Raw genomic sequence first — 23,940 nt, forward strand, 5'->3', positions numbered from 1 at the left:
GAAGAATTTTTCACGTCTGCCTCTCTCAAGGCTATCAGGAGGTGTGAGAAAGTATCATGTACTCCCGGGTCCTTGTTTCCACTTAGGTCTTTAAGTATTCTGTCACTTCTACTCATCTTGGAAAGCAGATGGAAGAATTTTTCACGTCTGCCTCTCTCAAGGCTATCAGGAGGTGTGAGAAAGTATCATGTACTCCCGGGTCCTTGTTTCCACTTAGGTCTTTAAGTATTCTGTCACTTCTACTCATCTTGGAAAGCAGATGGAAGAATTTTTCACGTCTGCCTCTCTCAAGGCTATCAGTAGGTGTGAGATAGTATCATGTATTCCCGGGGCCTTGTTTCCTCTTAGGTCTTTCAGTATTCTGTCACTTCTACTCATCTTGGAAAGCAGATGGAAGAATTTTTCACGTCTGCCTCTCTCAAGGCTATCAATAGGTGTGAGAAAGTATCATGTACTCCCGGGTCCTTGTTTCCACTTAGGTCGTTAAGTATTCTGTCACTTCTACTCATCTTGGAAAGCAGATGGAAGAATTTTTCACGTCTGCCTCTCTCAAGGCTATCAGGAGGTGTGAGAAAGTATCATGTACTCCAGGGGCCTTGTTTCCACTTAGGTCTTACAGTATTCTGTCACTTCAACTCATCTTGGAAAGCAGATGGAAGAATTTTTCACGTCTGCCTCTCTCAAGGCTATCAGGAGGTGTGAGAAAGTATCATGTACTCCCGGGTCCTTGTTTCCACTTAGGTCTTTAAGTATTCTGTCACTTCTACTCATCTTGGAAAGCAGAAGGAAGAATTTTTCACGTCTGCCTCTCTCAAGGCTATCAGGAGGTGTGAGAAAGTATCATGTACTCCCGGGGCCTTGTTTCCACTTAGGTCTTACAGTATTCTGTCACTTCTACTCATTTTGGAAAGCAGATGGAAGAATTTTTCACGTCTGCCTCTCTCAAGGCTATCAGTAGGTGTGAGATAGTATCATGTATTCCCGGGGCCTTGTTTCCACTTAGGTCTTTCAGTATTCTGTCACTTCTACTCATCTTGGAAAGCAGATGGAAGAATTTTTCACGTCTGCCTCTCTCAAGGCTATCAGGAGGTGTGAGAAAGTATCATGTACTCCCGGGTCCTTGTTTCCACTTAGGTCTTTAAGTATTCTGTCACTTCTACTCATCTTGGAAAGCAGATGGAAGAATTTTTCACGTCTGCCTTTCTTAAGGCTATCAGAAGGTGTGATAAAGTATCATGTACTCCCGGGGCATTGTTTCCTCTTAGGTCTTTTAGTATTCTGTCACTTCTCCCACCATCACGTCTGCTATGTGTCAAGTTTAACTCTCTTTTTACTTCCCGTATATCCGACGATGAAAATACGCCGAAACACGTAATGTGTTCAGACGTAAGCTATTCAGACAAGTTAATTTTCTATAAGCGCTTCATTACGGTCGCTGACCTTTACAACGAGTTTCCGTCTTCTAATGTAACGCAGCATAATGTGTTTCAATGCAGTCAGTTAAACGAACAAACAGGCGATCAGGGTGACACTTCGACTTTCGTGTTCCGCGGAGTGAAACGCTCATCACTGGCACAAAGAGACCGGTTTTCGATTCCCCGTTCTCTGCGCTCATTTCCCCGTCTCGCCGACCATAACGAGACACTTAATAGCGGGGATGCCCGGAACGGACTCTCGGCTAGACAGGTGTGGGAGAATGTCCAGCGCGCCGACACCTCGCCAATTACCGAGGCTCCGGCGTCCCACGGCTGACGGCGAGGCGACGCTGGGAACTCTGGCGGCGGACGCCGGAAGCAGGCAGTGACAGCGGCTCGTGCGCCCCGGCGCTCTAATTGCGGCGGCGTAACGAGGCGGCAGAGCGACAAAGTGGCCCGGCCGCCCGGGGCAAACCGCAGCGCCGCCATTCAGTGTCCCGGCCCGGCACGAGGTGACGCCTCTGCAGTGACTCGCTCGTCTGCACGAGGCCGGCTGCTGTCTGCGGGTAGCTGAGTGCCGTCGCAGATTGCAGTAGGCTTATTATACGCGTCGTCTGGTGACATGAAAGTTTCTGTTTCTAAGAATTCATTCGGGCACACAAAGCTCTCTAGCTCTCAACGTCAACTAATAGATGTCGCTTCTTCTTCTTCTTCTGATGCTCTACAATTCATGGTGAGGGCCTCTTCAACTATCTCATTCCGTTCATCTACATCTACATCCATACTCCGCAAGCCACCTGGCGGTGTGTGGCGGAGGGTACCTTGAGTACCTCTATCGGTTCTCCCTTCTATTCCAGTCTCGTATTGTTCGTGGAAAGAAGGATTGTTGGTATGCCTCTGTGTGGGCTCTAATCTCTATGAATTTATCCTCATGGTCTCTTCGCGAGATATACGTAGGAGGGAGCGATATACTGCTTGACTCCTCGGTGAAGGTATGTTCTCGAAACTTCAACAAAAGCCCGTACCGAGCTACTGAGCGTCTCTCCTGCAGAGTCTTCCACTGGAGTTTATCTATCATCTCCGTAACGCTTTCGCGATTACTAAATGATCCTGTAACGAAGCGCGCTGCTCTCCGTTGGATCTTCTCCACACTGCTGAGCAGTATTCAAGCAGAGGGCAAACAAGCGTACTGTAACTTACTTCCTTTGTATTGTAACAAATAAGGCCTCGGTCACAAATATTAAGTCAAAAATTGACCTGGTTTCGAAGCTACTATTAGCGTCGTCTTCAGAATTAGACTAACCGTACTAAAACATTAGGTATATAGCACATTAATAAAATTAAAGTTTGTACTGACTCGAAAAGATGCAGTACTTACAAGTCACATATTAAAAAAGATCTCAGCCGTAAAGGCGACGTCATGAACACTTGTCAGATGGCGAGCCGCTAAGAGCTGCTCGTACTGTGGACAAGGGTCGAAGTCTTGTTGCAACCCTTGTTCACAGTACGAGCAGCCCTTAGCGGCTCGCCATCTGACAAGTGTTCATGACGTCGCCTTTCCGGCTGAGACCTTTTTTAATATGTGACTTGTAAGTACTGCATCTTTTCGAGTCAGTACAAACTACAAACTTTAATTTTATTAATGTACTATATACCTAATGTTTTGGTACAGTTAGTCTAATTCTGAAGACGACGCTAATAGTAGCGCCGAAACCAGGTCAATTTTTGACTTAATATTTGTGACCGAGGGCTTATTTGCTACAATATAATTCTGACACGGTCACTAAACCTTAGCAGCTATGTTCAAAGTTTTACTTCCTTTGTTTTCGGATTGCATTTCCCTAGGATTCTTCCAATGAATCTCAGTCTGGCATCTGCTTTAACGACGATCAACTTTATATGATCATTCCATTTTAAATCACTCCTAATGCGTACTCTCAGATAATTTATGGAATTAACTACTTCCAGTTGCTGACCTGCTATACTGTAGCTAAATGATAAGGGATCTTTCTTTCTATGTACTCGCAGCACATTACAGTTGTCTACATTGAGATTCAATTGCCATTCCCTGCACCATGCGTCAATTCGCTGCAGATCCTCCTGCATTTCAGTACAATTTTCCATTGTTACAACCTCTCGATATACCCCAGCATCATCCGCAAAAAGCCTCAGTGAACTTCCGATGTCATTCACAAGGTCATTTATGTATATTGTGAATAGCAACGGTCCTACGACACTCCCCTGCGCCACACCTGAAATCACTCTTACTTCGGAAGACTTCTCTCCATTGAGAATGACATGCTGCGTTCTGTTATCTAGGAGCTCTTCAATCCAATCACAAAATTGCTCTGAAGTGTATCAAACGCCTTGCGGAAGTCAAGAAACACGGCATCTACCTGGGAACCCGTGTCTATGGCCCTCTGAGTCTCGTGGACGAATAGCGCGAGCTGGGTTTCACACGATCGTGTTTTTCGAAACCCATGCTGATTGCTACAGAGTAGATTTCTAGTCTCCAGAAAAGTCATTATACTCGAACACAATATGTGTTCCAAAACTCTACAACTGATAGACGTTAGAGATGTAGGTCTATAGTTCTGCACATCTGTTCGACGTCCCTTCTTGAAAACGGGGATGACCTGTGCCCTTTTCCGATCCTTTGGAACGCTACGCTCTTCTAGAGATCTACGGTACACCGCTGCAAGAAGGGGGGCAAGTTCCGTCGCGTACTTTGTATAAAATCGAACTGGTATCCCATCAGGTCCAGCGGCCTTTCCTCTTTTGAGAGATTTTAATTGTTTCTTATCCCTCTGTCGTCTATTTAGATATCTACCATTTTGTCATCTGTGGGACAATCTAGAGAAGGAACTACAGTGCAGTCTTCCGGGCCCCTTGCTGGCATTTATTAGTTCCTGTGGCCCATCTTCAGAAGGTCTTCTATGACTCGTCTAGTTTTCGATCGACCACGTCCTCTCCGTCCACCTGTCTTTTTTGGGCATTTCTGTATCGCTTTCCAGCCTACCTCACCCAAGATGGCTTCACAATTCGTCTAACAGACTGATCTTTGTAGATGGCGTACCACTCGTGGTTGGATCTCCTCCTCTATCTTTCCCTTTCCCAAATTGGCCAATGATTATCCTGAGTGTCCTTCTCTTGAATGCACCCAGCGATTGAGCATCCCTTGCTGTCAGATCGCAGGTCTCAAAGGCAGACATAAACACTGGTCTGATCAGAGTTTTATAGATGGTTAGGTTCCTGCTTCTAGTCAGAAACCATGAAGATACAAGCTTTCTTAAGAGGAAATAAGATTTACTGCCGGCATTTAGTGTCTGCTCTATTTCATATGAGGTATCATTTAGGCTGGTTACAGTCGACCTCGACTCTTTCCAAGGTACGCATCGTCGTTTCGACTGGCATGTTCTCCTGTGCGCTTTCCCAGCAGCTAGGTATTTTATTTTTTGCTCATTGATATTTAGGCCTATATTCCTCTGGCCTGCACAAGTGCGGTGAATGTCTCTTCCATTATCGTCAGAGCTCTTACTGCTATGTCGATGTCGTCCGCATAGGCCAGTATCTGTACAGATTTATCAAAAATAGTGCTCCTATTCAAGATATTTGCTTCTCTCATGACCTTCTCCCAGGCGGTGTTGAATAGAAGGCATGTCAGCGTATCATCTTGCCGTACTTCATTTTTAGTTTCCAGAGTTTTGGACAATATTCCTCCAGTCTTTATGTTACCTAGCGTTTATCTCATCGTCATTTTTACTGCCCTTATCAGTTTTTTTGGAATACCCAATTCATCTAGAGCTTGGTGCACTTGCCCTCGTACGCTGCTTTAAAATCAATAAAAAGTTGATACGTTCCGACCCATATTCCTTTGCTTTTACCAGAATTTATCTTGGGGTAATCGTCTAGTCAGTACTTGACTTACTGGGGATCAGTCCACATTGGTACGCCCCTGTTTCCTTCTTTATTATTGGAAGGAGTCGGTCGTACAGCATGTTAGACAGGATTTTATATCCAAAGTTAAACAGTGACTATAGTTACCGCATTTCATCTGGTCTCCTTTCTTATATATAGGGCACGCAATTCCCTCTTTACATGTTTCAGGCATTTCGTCTTCTTCCCATATTAGATTAACCAGTTTCAGGATCTTCATTTCCAATTGAGAAGTTGTGCTGCAATACCGTCCGTTCCTACCACCTTATTCTTCTTTAATTTCCCCGTTGCAGTTCTCACTTCTTCTATTATTGAAGTTCTCTGTTATCTGGGTCCTCTTCCTCCTGTATTTGTGTTGGGTTCCTTGGTACAAGTGGTCTTAGATTGAGGAGTTTATCAAAGTAGCGACGCCACACCTTCGCTTATAATTTCGCCATTCTCATCTTTCATTAATCGTAGCTAGATATCGCTACCTCTCATATTATAGCCGTAGCTTTCATTATTTATAAAAAAAACCAGTACTGCACAGCATCAATGCATTTAATACACAACACTGGTGAACCATCAAAAGCTGTTGCGTGTCCTAATTGATATTTATTCACAGAAACTTAGTTTCGGGCAACTGATCATCTTCAAGTCACTTATTGAGTACTGTTATTATGAATAAGTATTGCTCACACAGTATACAAAATTTAATCTCTTGTTCGATGTAAGAGAGGGACTTGGGACGCTACAAGCCGCATGTTTTACATATGTAAACTCATAGGCGAATGCAGTGCCTCGGCTGAGGAACATATAGCTGACGAGCGAGGTGACTATATTAAGTAAACGAGATGTACACCGAAAGAAAGGCTGGGAGAGCCGAGCCGCGAACGGCTGTGCAACTGCTCAAGGAAATCCCGTGTCGTTACGTGTGCCGCATGGCCGAGCGGTAGCAACCAACATGCTCACATGGTGAATTTCTGAGTGTATCTAACATTAATTTATATACATTGAGGTGATAAAAGTGATGGTATAGTGATGCACACATACACAGATAGCGGTGATATAAAAGGGCAGTGCATTGGCGGAGCTGTCATTCGTCCTCAGGTGATTCACTTGAAAAGGTTTCCGACGTGATTAAGATCGCATGACGGGAATGTACAGACCTTGAACGCGGCGTAGGTAGGTGTTGGAGCTAGGCGCATAAGACATTCCATTTCCTAAATCGTAAGGGAAATCAATATTCCGAGATCCACAGTGTCAATGGTGTGCTTAGAATACCAAATTTAAGGCATTAACCTTTCATCACGGACAACGCAGTTGACGACGGACTTCACGTAACGACCGAGAGCAGCGCCGATTACGTAGATTCATCGGTGCTAATAGACAAGCACCACTGCGTGAAGTAACAGCAGAAATCAGTGAGATGTGCGATGAACGGATCCATTATGACAATGAGGCGAAATTCTCCGTTAATGGACCACGGCACCATATGACCGACGAGGGGTGCCTTTGCTAACAGCAGGACGTCACCTGCAGCGTCTCTCGTGGCCATATCGTCTCGACCCTAGATGACTGATAATCCGTGGCCTGGTCACATGAATCCCGATTTCAGGTGGTAACAACTGGTGAATTGGATCGGGTATAGTGCAGACCCCACGAAACCATGGAACCACGGTGTCAACAAGGCATTGCCCAATCCGGTGGTGGCTGCATAATGGTGTGGTCTACGTTTACATAGAATGGACTGGAACCTTGAGAGGTGGCATGAACCCCCTCTCATATTTCTATCTTACTCTGAGTAATTCGATTTTCCTCTTTAATTGCATGCAGTGAAAAGTCGCTATTCCTTCACACACGGACTTCCCACGCAGCGTCTCTCATCACCCGGGTGGTCCGGTAACAGGCGGGTTCTGCTGAACTTGAAAGGGTTAAGCTGGCGAGTGTGAGGGAGACGAATGGATACTTTCCAGACGCCGACATTGTCATAAGTGCAGGAGCGACACGCCCAGAGGGGCCACAAGGAGTGGCTGGGCTAGAGATTCCGTTACTTCGCAGAAACTTAGTGAAAACACTTTCTGGCGGGCCACCAGCGAGGCGTGGGAATGACTTGTGTTCTCAGTCAGTCTTGGCGGGCAAATTCCCGCGTTTTCTGCAAAATCATAACTGTAATTGGCTTGCTCAGGGAATAGCTCCGTGACGTAGCAAAATCGGCGCAGAAATTGGCGCCAAATATCTCCATTGGTGGAATAGTACTGCGTCGGCAATAGAGGGGAATTTTCCGCAGGTTTTCGAGTTGCTGATTGGAATGTTTAACCACGACCACTGTCGTGGGGACGGCAATGTTCTGTGTTTGGCTTGTAGGGTGCTATTGAGAGAGTCAGCTCTCGCCTTTCGCTCGGAGTAGGTTACAAGACTGAGCTCTCGCTGCTCTCGACAGCCTGCCTTCCGTTAGCTGTCTAATATACTTTTATTTAATTGTAACTGTTTGACGAAGTTGCTGAAGTTTCGACTTCAATGTAAATTACCGAGTACAGTTGGCAATTGAGCGTTCTGCGTACAAGCGGCCTATGTTGTCTGTCTTGGGCAGTTTTGGCAAAAGTTGACTGTATCAGAGCTAGTGTGTGACTTCACTTGTTAAAAACAATCACTGTACCATCAGTGATTGTCTGGCAGGCCTTCTTCATCTCCTTCAGAGGGGCATTTGTATTGCTAGGAAGTCTTTAGTCTGGAACAACCAGACCAGGAGAATTTGTTTCTGGCTATACTCGCGACATTATCATCACCACGATGGGGTGTCAAAGCAACCAGCCATCGCTTCCGGTACGCCAGATCGTGTTCTTGCAGTTAAGAAGACAGCTTGGTAATGTATGTACGCAGCACTGGCAGATTAGGGATTTTACTAGGTGATAATCAGAGCTCAGCAGAGCGCGCCTGTTCGTCTTTACTAACTTTGTTCTGTCTTAGGTGTTCATTGTCTGAGTTCTCACTACTGTAGCAGCAATTAATGTTTGGTTGACTGGGTGTTTCTCTTAAGATTTGAGTTGCAAGGAATTGGCTCCACATACCACTTCCTCATAAATGTGACAATCTAATTTATGGACAACTTCACCTTCACAGCATTTATTTGAGTATCCATTTTGATCCTATTTGATGTATTGTAATTGTTTCATGTGTTTTGTTTATGATTTTGAGTTTAGTCATAATAAACAAATCGTTATTTTGGACAGAACTTTCATTCTGTTAATCGGTAGAGCAACCCTTTCATTTCTTACTACGTTAATGAAACTTTCCTTTATTTAACTAGTTTCTATCCAATTAAATTATTGCAGGTGCCAAACTCTTTTCTACTCCACTTGCAGGGTCGATTACAATCAGTTCACGTTTCTTCTTAACCCACGTGCAACAGCAAAAGTCGGAGTTAGAATAGGGGGGGCTTAGAGCATCATTTCCATATGATGATTGTAGAAGAATTTAGTGTTAAATACACTGCTAGCCCCAGCACCTCGCAACCTCTGGTCCGACTCAACCGATTACTGACTGGAAATGGTTATGTTCGTCTACGTGAAGACCATATGCAGCCATTCATGGTCCCTAAGGATAGATGGATACTTGTGTTGACCCATTATGCCTTCCAGACTGGTGATGTCATCCACAGAGCGCCACTAAAACATTCCCGAGAGCATCGTTCTCCCTCCTCCTGTCTGTACCCTTCAGACGATTATTAACAAGATGTTTGCTTTTTGTCCGATGGAGCATAATGTGTGGTCCATCTGAAACGGCCAGTTTTCTCCACTCAGTGCACGTCCATTTGCAGTATTGCGTGCAAAATCCTGGTCTTAGTCGCCGATGAAAAGCAGTCAGCATGGACGCATGAACCCGGCGTCTGCTGTGGAGGCAAAGTTCACTGAACGGTCGTTGAGGAGACGCCGTCGGTAGCCCCTTGGTTCATCTGGGCGGTAAGGTGCTCAACAGTTGCACGTCTATTTTCCTGTAGACATCTCAGCAGCCTCCGTTCACCACGGTCATTCTATGGGCTGTTGTGCACCACAACTGCCACGGCGCCGGTTTTGGATGGCGCCATTTTGCCATGCCCGGTATACATTAACCACGGTAACAAGCAAAGAGTTTACAACCTAGTCGTTTCGGAAACATTTTCCCCCTTCTCCTGAAACCCAACGATTGTGCCGTTTTAACGTCAGATACATCGTCCGTTCCTGCAATACAACAGTTGCGAGGTGCCGGCGCTAGCAGTGTATTTAACACTAAATTCTTCTAGAATCTTCATATGGAAATTATGCTCTAAGCCCCCCCTTTTCTAACTCCTACTTTTGCTGTTGCACATGGATTAAGAAGAAACGCGAAATGACTGTAATCGACCCTGCAAGTGGAGTAGAAAAAGAGTTTGGCACCTGCAATAATTTAATTGGATAGAAATTAAGGAAAGTTTCATTAACGTAGTGAGAAATGAAATGGTTGCTCTACCGACTAACAGAATGAAAATTCCGTCCAAAATAACAATTTGATTTATTATGCCTAGACTCAAAATAACAAACAAAACACACGAAACATTTACAATACATCAAACTGGATACTCAAATAAAGGCTGTGAAGGTGAAGTTGTCCATAAATTAGATTGTCACATTTATGACCAAGTGGTATGTGGAGCCAATTCCTTGCAACTCAAATCTTAAGCGAAACACCCAGACAACCCAACATTAATTGCTGCTACAGTAGTGATACCTCAGACAATGAGCACCCAAAACAGATCAAAGTTAGAAAAGACGAACAGGCGCGCTCTGCTGAGCTCTGATTATCACCTAGCAAAATTGCCTGCTTTGCCGGTGCTGCAGACGTACATTACCAAGTTGTCTTCTTAACTGCAAGGACACAATCTGGCGTACCTGAGGCGATGGCTGGTTGCTTCGACGTCCCGTCGTGGTGATGATAATGTCGTGAGTATAGCCAGAAACAAATTCTCCTGGTCTGGCTGTTCCAGACTAAAGACTTCCTAGCAACACAAATACACCTCTGAGGAAGACGAAGAAGGCCCGCCAGACAATCACTGATGGTACAGTGATTGATTTTAACAAGCGAAGTCACACAGTAACTCCGATACAGTCAACTTTAGCCAAAACTGCCCAAGACAGACAACATAGGCCGCTTGTATGCAGAGCGCTCAATTGCCATCTGTACTCGGAAAGTTATGTTGAAGTCGAAACTTCAGGAACTTTGTCAAACAGTTACAATCAAAATAAAAGTATATTAGACGGCCAACGGAAGGCAGGCTGTCCAGAGCAGCGAGAGCTCAGTCTTGTAACCTACTCCGACCAAAGGGCGAGAGCCGACCCTCTCAAGAGCACCCGTACAAACCGAACACAGAACATTCCCACCCCCACAACAGTGGCTATGGTTAAACGTTCCAATCAGCAACTCTAAAACCGGCGGAAAATTCCATTCTATTGCCGAAGCTCTACCATTCCACCCAATGGAGATTCTTAGCACCAATTTCTGCGCCGATTTTGCTACGTCACGGAGCTATGCCCTGAGCAAGCCAATCACAGTTGCAATTTTGCAGAAAACGCGGTAATTTGCCCGCCAAGACTGCGGGAGAACACAAGTCATTCCCACGCCTCGCTGGTGGCCCACCAGAAAGTGTTTTCGCTAAGTTTCTGCCAAGTAACGGAATCTCTAGCCCAGCCGCCCCTTCTGGCCCCTCTGGGCGTGTCGCTCCCGCTCTTATGACAATGTCGGCGTCTGGAAAGTATCCACTCGACTCCCTCACACCCGTCGGCTTAACCCTTTCAAGCTCAGCAGATCTCGCCTGTCACCGGACCACCTGGGTGACGAGAGACGCTGCGTGGGAAGTCTGCGTGTGAAGGAATAGCAACTTTTCACTGTATGCAATCAGAGAGGAAAATCGAATTACTCAGAGTAAGATAGAAATATGAAAGGAGGCTCATGCCACCTCTCACAGTGACCACACTGTTTCCTGCTGCCACTCCCCTCTCCATCCCCCGACGCGCTTGATATGGCCTCCACTGTTAGTGTTGCGAGCTGTGAGTGGTTATTGCACTTTGAACACAGGTGGTGATCACATTAATCTGACTGGTATGTGCAGCTGAGTAAGCCTTACGTAATTTTGCATTTACAGACATCGTGCTGTGAAAGAATACATGTTTTCTGATTCATATAACAACGCTTTGTGTGGCGTTATTTCCCCTATTTACAGAACTTAAATGAAGAATTTCTACGCTGAGACGATACGTTCGTGGTTTCTGCACAGCAAACGCAGGATCGGTGACTCAGTAGTAAATTGCCAGATTACAAATCCAGAGGTCTCGCGTTCGATTCCAGTCAATCCTACGATATTTATCTGTCACTTGTGACTTCTCTCACCTCCGGCAATGTTTGCTCATGTGTAAATCGCTGTGCTGTCATTCGGAATTCACGTCAGGCTGTAGGTCCCCCATACCTAGTTGGGTAAGTCGTCTCAAAGCTCGAAGGAGGCAACGATGCACTATCTCCAACAGGACCGTGCCTCGTAAAGCACTGTGATGCTCGAAACAATCCTCGGTTGATGATCGCTTTACTTACACCTGTGGCACAGACCCACCCTCACAGAACGGGAGGCCTTCCGTCTTAGACAGTTAATCTGCCGTAGAGTGACACGTGTGGGGCACTACAGTCTTGCAGAGAGGCTTCCGCTCCGGGCCACACGTGTGCCTGAAGAGATGACGCTGACGCAGTGAAGGAGGTCCCTTGTATGGATCAGCACGAGCGCTGCAGCGTAAACACCAGCCTTGTTTACAGAACGGACGACGAGGGCGGCAAACTGCGCCTCGAAAGGCGTGGTACCCAAGGCGGTTTGTTACTTGGCTGGGCTGTCCCCGCGTCACACCAACATGACGTTTGGGGAGTTCCGTAGTCATATGAAAGAGAACATTAGAGGGAGAGGTACAAATATGGAATAGGGATAGTAATATGAAATGCTAAGATTTATCGCCTTGTAAGTGCTGTACTCTGGTGAGCTACTTGAAAACTACGTTCAGCAACTGTAAACTGCTTTAGAATGCATTCACACTGCAGTTGGCAGCCACTGCGAGTGAGTGGAACTGTTTTAACGAATTCACTAGGACGAATAATTGTTGCAGATTTGTGGTTTTCAGCTTCATTCTTGTGATAATACTTAAATTATTAATATATCTTCAACACAAACATGTAGCTAACACATTAAGCTGTAAAATGGCGTGTTTGTTGGTTATTTAAAATTAATTTTCGGTTTTATTTGCGTTTCTGAATTTCAAGATGGCTGTGTCACTAATATGAATACTGGTACTCCATATTAGTACCGTGCTTTCACAACCAGTTTCATTTATAGCTATTGCTTCAGAAATGACTTCACGAGCTCTAAAGCAGTGGTACGAGTCTGCCATGCAAGCAGCAATTAAAAACGTCAGAGAAAAGGAGATGGGCTACTTGAAGGTAGCAAAAACTTTCAAAGTTCCCAATGTCACTCTATATAGGCTAGTAAAATCAGATTTACCAGCTTATTTAGCCACAAAGACTGAACTTGAGCGAAAAAGTGTTCTATCTGACGAACAAGAACAACAGCTAATTGAATGTAGAAAGACAATGCAAACTAAATTTTTTGGACTTACCCGAAAGGATCTCCAACAGATGGCATTTCAGTATGCCAAAGCCAAAAATATCCAGAATCAATTTTAGGATTAACAGGCCGGAAGAGAGTGGTCACGCCTATTCTTGAAGCGGCGCAAAAAGGATATTTCGATACTAAAACCCACAGCAATCTCATTTAATAGATCTCTAGGTTTCACAAGAGAAAATGTGACAATATTTAATAACCGAGAATGATATATTTAGTGTTTTTCTATTGCAATATTATGTTCTATAGCGTTTACTTTTAACAATGAATTATTAGATTCTCCAGTATTCGTTTTAACTTTAACAAGCTTCAAACGAATGCGCTATTCCATGCTTGTACCGCAAAATCTCAAGAGCCAAAAATATCAAACTTTGTAATTAAGCCTAATTTAGAAATTTTCCTAACGTGGTACGTATTCGAAAGTATGGGAAGTATTAAAGTACCTCCCATAGTATGAGCTACATGTATTTCATTTCCTTAACGTGAAAAACTGAGAAATTTGTGAACTAAAATCAAAATGGTATTCAATATTTGTGCCATTTGCTCTACATGTGTGACACCAGAAACTAAAATTAAATTTACCAGCTTATGCATAGAAATGTACGTTAGAATGCGGCGTCGGGTTCGGTGAGTGCAAGACAGCATCTTGATACTGTCGTTTTTGCCACTTGCCGTTAGCCGAATGATTTATCGGCGACTCCTCCCCACGCTCCAAAATACAACTGTAGTCCGTCATCAGGTGGTTTAGTAAGTTTGCGAGATTTAATCTCTACATATAAAAGGCTGTGTCTCGACTGACTGTCTAACTCATAGTCGGCCATTCCAAACCGCAAAGGATAGAAACTTGAAATCTGCAGAGGGTGTTGATCTTATACTGTAGGCGTCGTTTAAGAAGGGATTCCATCGCTAAGGGTATGAAATAGGAGGTACAATTATTTATGAAAATATTTCAGTGTGAGTACATTTTTAAACCTAAATCTTTAAAAACTGGTCTTCGGCTTCTCAGTTCGAAATAAAAAATGTGCGTTTCCCTATTTTTGAAATTCAGTCTCTAAGGGGATGAAACAAGGCCATCATCGCCCAGCCAAAACTGCTAAGGACAGAAACTTGACATTTGGAGAAGGTGTTGATTTTATACCGTAGACATCGTTTAAGAAGGGATTATTTGAAATTCCACTCTTAAGGAGTTACATTAAAAAATGCTAAACCTACGAAAATCTGTATATCACTCCTCAGTTAGAGATAAAGTAGAACCAACACAAAAACGCAAGAGACACGATTAACCGGAAGCTGGAGTCCAGCTCCCAGAACTGCTTTTTGATTGGAAGTACATTCTGAAGAGACCATGCTCTGTTGCACTTAATTAGCGTGAAAAGTTTAGAGGGCGTTTGAATTTGTGGGCAGCACTAAAATTCGATTAAGGGAAAATTAAAAAAAGTGTAGACTATATAGTCCACACCAGCGAAGATACTCTTATTTATTATTTCTGAAGTCGACATCTCTTTTTCTCACCACTTACTAATCGTGCAGTGGTGAATGAGGTACCATTAGAAAGACAATACGAAAAGGGAGTCTCTTATTCGTGATTAATAAACTAGCTTCGTAAAATATAGCTAAGAAGCTGGGCACCTAGATGCCCTTTCAGCTATGATAGTTGAAAGCCTCTTTTATTTTAAAATATTCCACAAATATCATTTCAATTGTTTCAAAGTACTTCTTAACTGCATAATTTGCATACAACATTGTCATAACCGCTATCTCTCTGGTAGTCCATTATCTCTTCCCGTCATACAAGCTGACTTTTCTAAACGAATATGCTTTCCGGAACGACAAACGTATTTTCCATTCTCGTCCTGAATTGTGATTTACCCATTGCTGCTACGGCGCAACGTGTTTACTGCAGTTAGATATTTTTGTCGAGTTAAAGTTACATGTTATTTGGTCCTACCGACAGTTTGTGATCTCTGCCCGTGCTACAATCCGGGGCAAACATTGCGAATGCAAAGCACAATTTTGGACTTATGGAAAAGCATATACAAAGATATATTATAAATCTGTGATTATTATTTCACGTCGTTCGGTTCATTTTGAAAGATGTTTTCTCTTCGTTTCCACAGCTATCCGTATCCCAAAAAATATACTTATTTCCAATACTGTCATTATTTAAACCTACAAAAGAGTGAAAGTTTCGCAAGGACCCCACCGTTATGATTGAAAGGAACACTGTAACATAAGCAAATAAATAAAGTTTGAGAATGAAAGGATTTAAAGCATAGCAGCGACAGAGCTGGAAGGCTATTGGCTACTATCGTCTAAAAATACAGAAGTCCCATTCGAGCCAACCGTATTTTGCGCTTCGACGCCTATAGTAACAATCTGGACACGATACCCAAAATAAAATAGTTTCAGAAACGAATTAGAAATGAGAATTAATGCACAATACGTACAATACATATGCAACAGATTGCATGTGGTAGTTTAGAATATTCGACTGGAAACACTCTTTTAAATGAACGCAATTAAGTTACGTTATCGACCACAGTGAGCTATTGTTCTTGACAAGTGTGTCCATGCTAAGGGGAGCTGCAGCGCACTGTTAACTTGCTTGCTCGCAAGAGCAACGCTTCTGTGTTATTGTCCTCGGGAGCCAGAAGTTCCAGTACAGTTAACAGACATAAAACGAATTTTGCTGGTATTTTCTGGCACCCTCAAATTTCAACACACATGATGGAAGCCTAGTTCGACTATTAGATAGAGACAGCATCTGTCGAGTGCAGTGGATGAATAATATCCATTGCAGAAACATCGTGGGAGAACGTTCTAAACCATCTGTAGGCACCGAAATGTGTGTGCGTCGCAGCCTGTTCTTCGGTGTGTAGGACTAAGAACAATGGTTGATTGAAAGCTGCCACCGACACGGCCGGACCATTGCTGCGTTGGTGGACAATGCTGAATCTCGACTTGTGTAGGTGGAAGAGTGTCGCAGGCCAAAGGCGACGGTTCTTTTCTCTCCTGGGAACTGTTCATCTTGAATCACGAGATATAGAAAGTTACGTTCTTGCATGAATCTACGTATTATAACGTTATCATTTGGATAGTGTTTGACTTGAAACATTACAAGTGCATCCGAGAATTTGTCCTTTCTGAGTCTGTTCAGGTCATTAAACACCTAAGTTCAATCACAACTAGCGAAAACACAATCTTTTGTCTTCCGGCAACGGGAAATTTCATAATCCTAACTTCTTGGAAAATTTAGCATGTACTGGAGGAATACCCATATGCCTACCATCCTCTACATCTACATCTACATAGTTACTCTGTAATTCACACTTAAGTGCCTGGCAGAGTGTTCATCGAACCATTTTCATAGCACTTCCCTACCATTCCACTCTCGAATGGCGCGTGGGAAAAAGGAACACCTAAATCTTTCCGTTAGAGCTCTGATTTATCTTGTTTTATTATGAAGATCGTTTCTCCCTACGTAGGTGGGTGTCAACAAAATTTTTTCGCATTCGGAAGAGAAAGTTGGTGATTGAAATTTCGTAAATAGATCTCGCCGCCTTTGTTTCAGTGACTGCCACCCCAACTCGCGTATCGTATCAGTGACAATCTCGCCCACATCTTCCACTGCAGCCTGCTACCGATGCAGGCGAGCCGTGTCGCGGTCACTTCGTGAGGAACGAGGCCGAACTTGCGACTCAGAGGGAAGATTGCTCTATAGTGAATTAAGTGTAACCTTTTAAGGACTTTAGACAAACATGTTGTAAAATGGAACTTTTTTGGACGGTAAACTTCACCAGTGTCCGTAAACAATTCAAAATACATATTTGCTGTAGAAACACGGAATCTGGAAGGCCGACGACATTTACTGCAAAGGCAGCGGGTGCAGATGGGAGCGCGATGTGTTATTCAGTTTGTCAAATTCTTCTGAAGTGCTTAGTAGGTGCCGGGCGAATGCAGCGGCTGCAGTCCGTTGAAGACCGCAGGGAGACTCACCATGCGGCACCCAGCTGTGGTTACAGCCGTCGCAGTATCTGACGTTACTCTTCCCAGGGCTGAAGCACTCGCAGGAGCAGCTGGGCACGGTGCACCGGATGGCCTGCAACAAGCACGTCCACACATCTTTAGTTTTCAGCTCTAATGTTGCCTTAGTGTACACAGCCTTCGTTTTCACCTGACTAGTTGTTGTTACTGGTACAGTTCTTAGGGATTCTAGGAATATTCCGGTTGAGCTTGAAAATCAGGTAAAGAGGTGGGGTCCCGTATTACTTAAAGGAAGGCCATCAAGCTGGAGCGCGAAGAATATGTGGAAGCTGCGCAAATATGTAAAAAAAAAAGTAGGACACTTATCGCATTAAGCATTCGCATAATGAATGAGAGGCTTCGGACAGAGGCAGCAGAACATATGAATTTATCCCTAACATCAGGGACAGGTTAACAGTGACATTTATTCACCCGTCGAGCGGTGTGATACGTTACTAGGTCAGGCATGGCCCGTATCCTAAGCATCTGTAGAAAATTAGTCTGTGCACACGTTGTGGGAGTGTGCTCTTTACGAAGATGCAGCGGCTATTGGCTGTACGGCATTCAGGAGACCGGATCCCAAAGCAGCACAGAGGAACCAGTCGATATGGTGCGTTTAGGTTGGCACTGCACCCGCGGTATCCGTGCAAGCCACGGAGGACTTCAAGAGGTATTCAGTCATGCGCCAGCATGCTGCCATCATCACAAGGCAAAATTTCGTGCTGATGCAGACAAGGTAATTGAGTTCGACGACCAGTGAATGAAAACATTCATCAAGACTGTCCGCTGCATTAGTGCAAATAGCCAGCAGACAACAGCGGTTGACCTAGACTAAGGGCTGATCCAGCATCCAGAAATAACCCTCTGTAGTTTACACACAGTAATACAGCAAGGAAGGGCGGCCGTAATGAAAGAACAGAAATAGGTGTACCGATTGTAGTCACAGAAATAATAGTACTGGCAACAGAACTAGTAGTTGGGTAACTGATTAACGGTAGTGATAAAAAGTACACTCTCTTAATTTTTATTTTTCTCCCTTGTAATATTAAGTGTTTTGTACCGTTGGTGAAGAATAAGGGTTATTTTTAACCACTCATGGTCGGTGTTCATAGTCATCTAAAAGTACATTATATTCGCCGTTGATCGCAAAAATTATTTATTTCGTAATTGTAATTTCGGCCTTTTGGGCCAAAATGGTTCAAATGGCTCTAAACACTATGGGACTTAACTTCTGAGGTCATGAGTCCCCTAGACTTAGAACTACTTAAACCTAACTAACCTAAGGACATCAAACACATCCATGCCCGAGGCAGGATTCGAACCTGCGACCGCAGCGGCAGCGCGGTTTCGGACTGAGGCGCCTAGAACCGCTCGTCCACAGCGGCTGGCTTTTTGGGCCATTTTCAAGTGGCACTCCAAGTGACTGTTTCGACACATGTCAGAATTTAAGGTTTTCCGACATATATATAAGTCATCGCCAGAAAAAGTAAAACATCCTATTTTTCACGGTAAAATGTATACATGTCGGAGAATTTTAAAGCCTGACATATGCTGAAGGAAAAATAGGACTGTTCACTTTTTCTGACGATGACATGTACATATGTCGGAGAACTTTAAAGTCTCACATGTGGTGAAGTAAAATCTTTTGCAGTACCGCCTGAAAATGGCTCAAAGCCGAAACTGCAGCTGTAAAATAAATAATTTCTACAGTCAATGGCTAATACGATGTTTTTCTTTCATTTTTTGCTAGTACCACGTAGTTACAATTATTAAATATCATGGGTGTGGGCGAAAAGAAAGCGACGACCATGCAAAAGACAGTAATGTAAGTACAGACAGTAGTGAAAAAGGTTTGATCTTTCGGGGCCAAGTTTTGCCTCACAGCCGACACTAAGGAGACGCCCACGGAGGCAGCCTGCGCTGGAGTAAATCCGTCGGTATTAGCGTGCCAGGCAGAGAGGCTTATCGCTAAAAGGCTCTGGAGAGCGGCCACTAGCGGCCTGACCCGGAAACTGGGGCGCTCTCACACACACACACACACAGACACACACACAGACACACACATTAAAGGGGACAGATAATGGCCGCTGGTCCTCGGCCCAAGGGCCGGCCCACCTGATTTATAAACAATTATTCAGCTCTGTCCGGACGGTAATTCCAGACCGGTAGCTGTTTGCATACGCCGTTTGACGATGCATCTTCTCCTAACAAGCCCGGGGCTTCGTAAATGAATTTCAAATACGACCCGCGACGGGAATAGATTTCCTGTTTCCTCTGTCGTCATTCCAAATTGCTTCGTTTGAAACAGTCGTGCATTTTATTACGGCTGCCTCACGTGTCGTCCCCTACAGTCTATTGATTCATACGGTGTACACTGTTCTTTAACGTAACCTTCAACGGTCTCACTACAGGTGATGTGCCTCCTAACATCGGTAGATAAAATGTGCTTAATGTGAAGTTACGGCAATTGAGTTCAGCTTCGTCCCGCACGAGACACACAACTCTTCACCGTCACAAATTATTATTACATAGAATCTCTCCTAAGAGCTAACATTTGACTTTTTATAGTGCTTCAAAAGACACTTTGAATTTAGATGTCGTTTTATTTTTATTTTATTTGCACTTCAAGTTCCGTAGGTCCAAATTGAGGAGCAAATCTCCAAGGTCATGGAACGTGTCAGTACATGAAACTACAACATAAAAGTAATAACAGATAAAAATAAAATGTTTATGAAGCCGAAAAAAGTCAAGCCATAAGTTTAAGTAAACGCAATCAACAATACAACGAGAAGCAGCTTCATTTCTCAAGGAACTCCTCGACAGAATAGAAGGAGTGACCCGTGAGGAAACCCTTCAAGGAATATCGCTCCGATTACTCCGTGACTGGACATTGCATACCACACAGTCACCGGTTGAGGGTGCACAGACTTCCCGATCGCGAAATGCGGATTCTCAGCTTCCAAATGCGCCAGTTTTGCTTATTGACGAGCCCATCCAAATGAAAGTGGGCTTCGTCGCTAAACCATACCATACTAATTCCCATCATCCCCCGTGGCCAACCGTGCAGTTTGAACGTCCTGCTGCAAACCGTTCCGAATTTACGACGATTTTATTTCATATGACTCACTAACTGTGATCCTGCGTGTGTAGCATATTGCGCATAAATAGGCTGAAAGACCGATTTCTGCCCCATTACTCTGTTGGCGATAAGTCGGTGGAAACTGTAACAGCCGCAATGTATCTAGGTACGTCCGCCTGGAGCGAACTGTAGTGGAACGATCACATAAAACTCGTTCTATGAAAAACGGGTGTCACGATGTGTTTCATTGGAACAATCTCAAGGAAATGTGATTGATATACAAAAGAGGTGGCTCAAAAACTCTCGTTCGGCAGATTCTTCTGTTCTGGTCGTCACTCTGTGATCCTTATCAGACGAAACAGAGAAGCTCCAAAGAAGAGCTGCATGTTTCGTCACGAGTACTTTAACCATTTGAGCCTCATTGGTTTCTGTGTTAAACCACCATTTCAATAATTTTTAACCTAAACGCCAATGCATTTCGTGTGAAACCATCGATGCTAGAGCAGGACACATTTCTTTCGCCACACTGAGGTACTTCTACGAATGCAGCTAACTGTAGCATTCGTAGCGTTCAAACCTACAATCGACACAAAATGGTGCTACGTCATTCTAGGACACTCTGACATGCGTTTTCTTTTTTGTAGTGTACCTAATGACGAAATCATTGACAGTGAAAGCAGTCGTGTGGCAAAACGGCCTGGTATAGGTCTTTTAATTGGACGCCTCTTCGGCGACTTGCGTGTCCCGAAAACCAACGGCACCTTTCCTCGACGGTCACCCATCTATGTATTATCGGGGTCGAAAGTTGTTTAACTTCGGTGATCGGGTGGCAACCGGAGCTACTAACGTGGCAAGGCCGTTGATCTGTAAAAGCAGTGAAAGTAAATATACGTAAAGCAATCGTAACGTCAACTTGAGTTTGTACTATTGCTTTTATGAGTAGTTTCAAACTGAAATCACTGGGACAGTACGTAGATGTGGTACAAAATTTGTTAAATTTAGGCCCATTTTTGCTTGTTATTTAGAACTATAATACGTTTTAGGAGTTACGAGTTCACAAAAGTCTCTAGATGTGGGATTTGGTCTAGGAAAAATGCGAATTCCCTTCAAGTATATCGCACGAAATGATGCGTGGTTCAAAAGTATAAATTCCAAGGGTTCCAGAGCGAAACCACTTGCTTAAAACAACTAACTGTTTACCGTTTGTGAATTTCATATCGTATTCGTTGCGTACTACGAAAATAAAGACTAATTTCGTAAAAAAAAAAATTATGTTTATACTCTAAAGTGCAAACACCTTGTATTCGTAGCTTACCATGACGCCAAAGGTTAATTATGTCAAAAATTTAAATTTTTGTTTCGTAGTGTTGGGACTCGAAGCTTTTCGAGATGCTCAAAAAACTCCATTGGCATACATTACAAGAGAGACGCTGAGAGTCACGGAAAGGTTTACTATTAAAAGTCCTAGTACGTATGTTCCATGTATACTAAGCTAACATACACCGTCCGTGGAAAACCTGCCTTGGTAGCTTGAAGCAACAACTGTAAACAACAGACGTGTATTCGACCAGTCAGTCGTGGACATACGGCGATAATTGTCACCGTCGTTGTGTCAGAAGTCGCAATTGAGGAACGAACTGAAGATTTCTATATGTTCTGAAGAAGAGAAACGTGTGTGTAAAGTTGGTCCCTCATACCTTCACTTCCGAACAATAACGACGAGTAGATCCTTGGCACGATTTGATTGAAATGGAAAACGCAGACAGTTCTTTTCCGGAAAAAATCATGACGGGTGACGAGGCTTGGTGTTATCAATACGCACCTAACACAAAACGACCAAATGCAGAAACGGTCTCTGATGGTTCGCCAAAGCCAAAGATGATGCAGATATGACGCACGAGTAGAATAACATCCCAAAGAAAGGCTTTTGTGACAGATTCAGATGGTTACATTACCGTTCTGTGCGTTGTAGTCGTATGTGGGAGACTGTGTAGAACATCTAGCTACACCTACGAAAGAGACTGCTTGCACGATACTTGCCCGTCCTCTTCTGGAGTAATGCTGTGGGGTTTGGGATCCGCAAAAGATGGGACTGAGGACACAGAAACAGTTCAAAGAAGGCAACTCGTGCTGCAATATCAGGAAATAAGGCAGAGAGTGCCACGGACATGATACGTGAATTGGAGTGGTAATCATCAAAACAAAGGCGTTTTTGGTTGCGGCAGTATCATCTAGTGACACTTAGATCACGAACCTTCTCCTCCGATTGTGAAAACATTCTGTTGGCGCCCACCTACATGAGGAGAAATGATCATCACGATAAAATAATTGAAATCAGAACTCACAAAGAAAAATGTAAGTGCTCGTTTCCCCCTCGCGCCGTTGGAGAGTGGAACGGTAGAGAAATAGCTTGAATGTGGTTCGGTGAATCCTGTGCAAGGCACTTAATTGTGAATTGCAGAATAATCGTGTAGATGCAGGTGTAGATGTAGAAGGACTGGAACTACCATCTTAACTTCTCTCTAGTTTTGCGAATTCAGTCTCGGAACGTTTTGAACTGGCCACGTACATCTCGAGAAAGGATCACAAAGGCAAGAGTATGTAGAGTTTACACCAGAAGTTTACAGACAATCATCTCCCCGTGCACCATTCGTGAATGAAACAGGTGAGGGGCAAAGTAATAGTAGAACAAATAAGGTGGCTCGTGGGATGTGGATGCTGATGGTCGTGGAAATCTGTCTGCGTGTGCGTTTCTGAAAAAGAGAAAGGGAGAGAGAAAGTATTACTTTCCATTAAAATCGTTTCAAAACATAATTACAACACATCTGGCGATGACCATAGGGACAACATCCCAAATTTGAAAAAAAAAAATATTAGACTTTCCCAATTTTAATTAAAATGGATGGTAACCCAGCAAAATTTTGTGACACACGGAACTTACGCTAGGCTGCAGAGTTCGACATTGACTAACTGCCCCCAGTTCCTGTTTGCAAATCACCTTCCAAATAACCGTTCACCAACCGATAACCGTTTACGTGCTTAACGTCAAACATTTAACATATTAACTCAGTTGTAAAGTAATCAGGAGTCTTAATTTGTTTTATACATCGGAGTTGGATTGTTTAAGGAACCGGAGGTAACAGGTTACTGGTGTGTACTACACCGGTACGTCCTGCACTGAACGAAAGCCTGTTATTTCTTCAGTACGATTAAATTTATGGTGGCGTGTTGATGCTATATTACGATACGTCAGAAAACAGTCTGTGAGACAGGCGGCAGGAAGGGCGACAAGGGAATCACTTCCATCAACTGCAGAGGCGGGTCCGCACCGTGTCGTGTCAAGGACTACGTAAAGGGCGGCGCGGCGCGGCGTGGGCGCCGTCCTTTGTAGTCGCGCCGACAACGATTTTTCACTGGAACAAGTGTCAGGTGGGTAGAGAGGAGGGGTGGGGGGGGGGGGATGTCCCGTTGTCGCGCCCTGGCACGGGCAGTGCGGATTGATCGCTGGCGACGTCGTGTCGCAGCCACTCGTCCTCCAGAGCCGCGCAGACGGCCCCGCCATCCAGAGCAGGGCACGCGAACGTTCGGGTCAAGGACATACATGTGAGGTTCAAGGCGGCGGCGCACCCAGGCCCTAAAGAGATCGTCCAGCCACTTTACGATCCGGCAGTTCCGGTTCCACCGTTATAATGTGTCCGTCCGGGCAATATCGCAGGTCTGCAGGTATCACTCCTGTTTACGGGTCGTGAACTGCCTAACGAGCTCATAGCCGGTACATGTAAAGGCACAGTATGTATAATTGTGCATGGTCACTTGTTACGACTCTATCGTCGACGTAC

At 44.2% G+C, this 23,940-nt stretch overlaps 1 protein-coding gene across 1 annotated transcript in view; it reads right to left on the bottom strand.

Moving 5' to 3' along the window:
* LOC124709067 (zinc finger protein basonuclin-2-like) overlaps positions 1-23,940 on the bottom strand; it is a 135,635-nt gene that overhangs the window by 55,368 nt on the left and 56,327 nt on the right. Inside the window, exon 3 of the mRNA XM_047240716.1 lies at positions 16,996-17,098. Coding sequence (XP_047096672.1) covers positions 16,996-17,098 — 103 coding nt within the window. The remainder of the gene's footprint in view (positions 1-16,995; positions 17,099-23,940) is intronic.

Source organism: Schistocerca piceifrons, chromosome 7, assembly GCF_021461385.2.
Source record: "Schistocerca piceifrons isolate TAMUIC-IGC-003096 chromosome 7, iqSchPice1.1, whole genome shotgun sequence".
NCBI classification, from domain to species: domain Eukaryota; kingdom Metazoa; phylum Arthropoda; class Insecta; order Orthoptera; family Acrididae; genus Schistocerca; species Schistocerca piceifrons.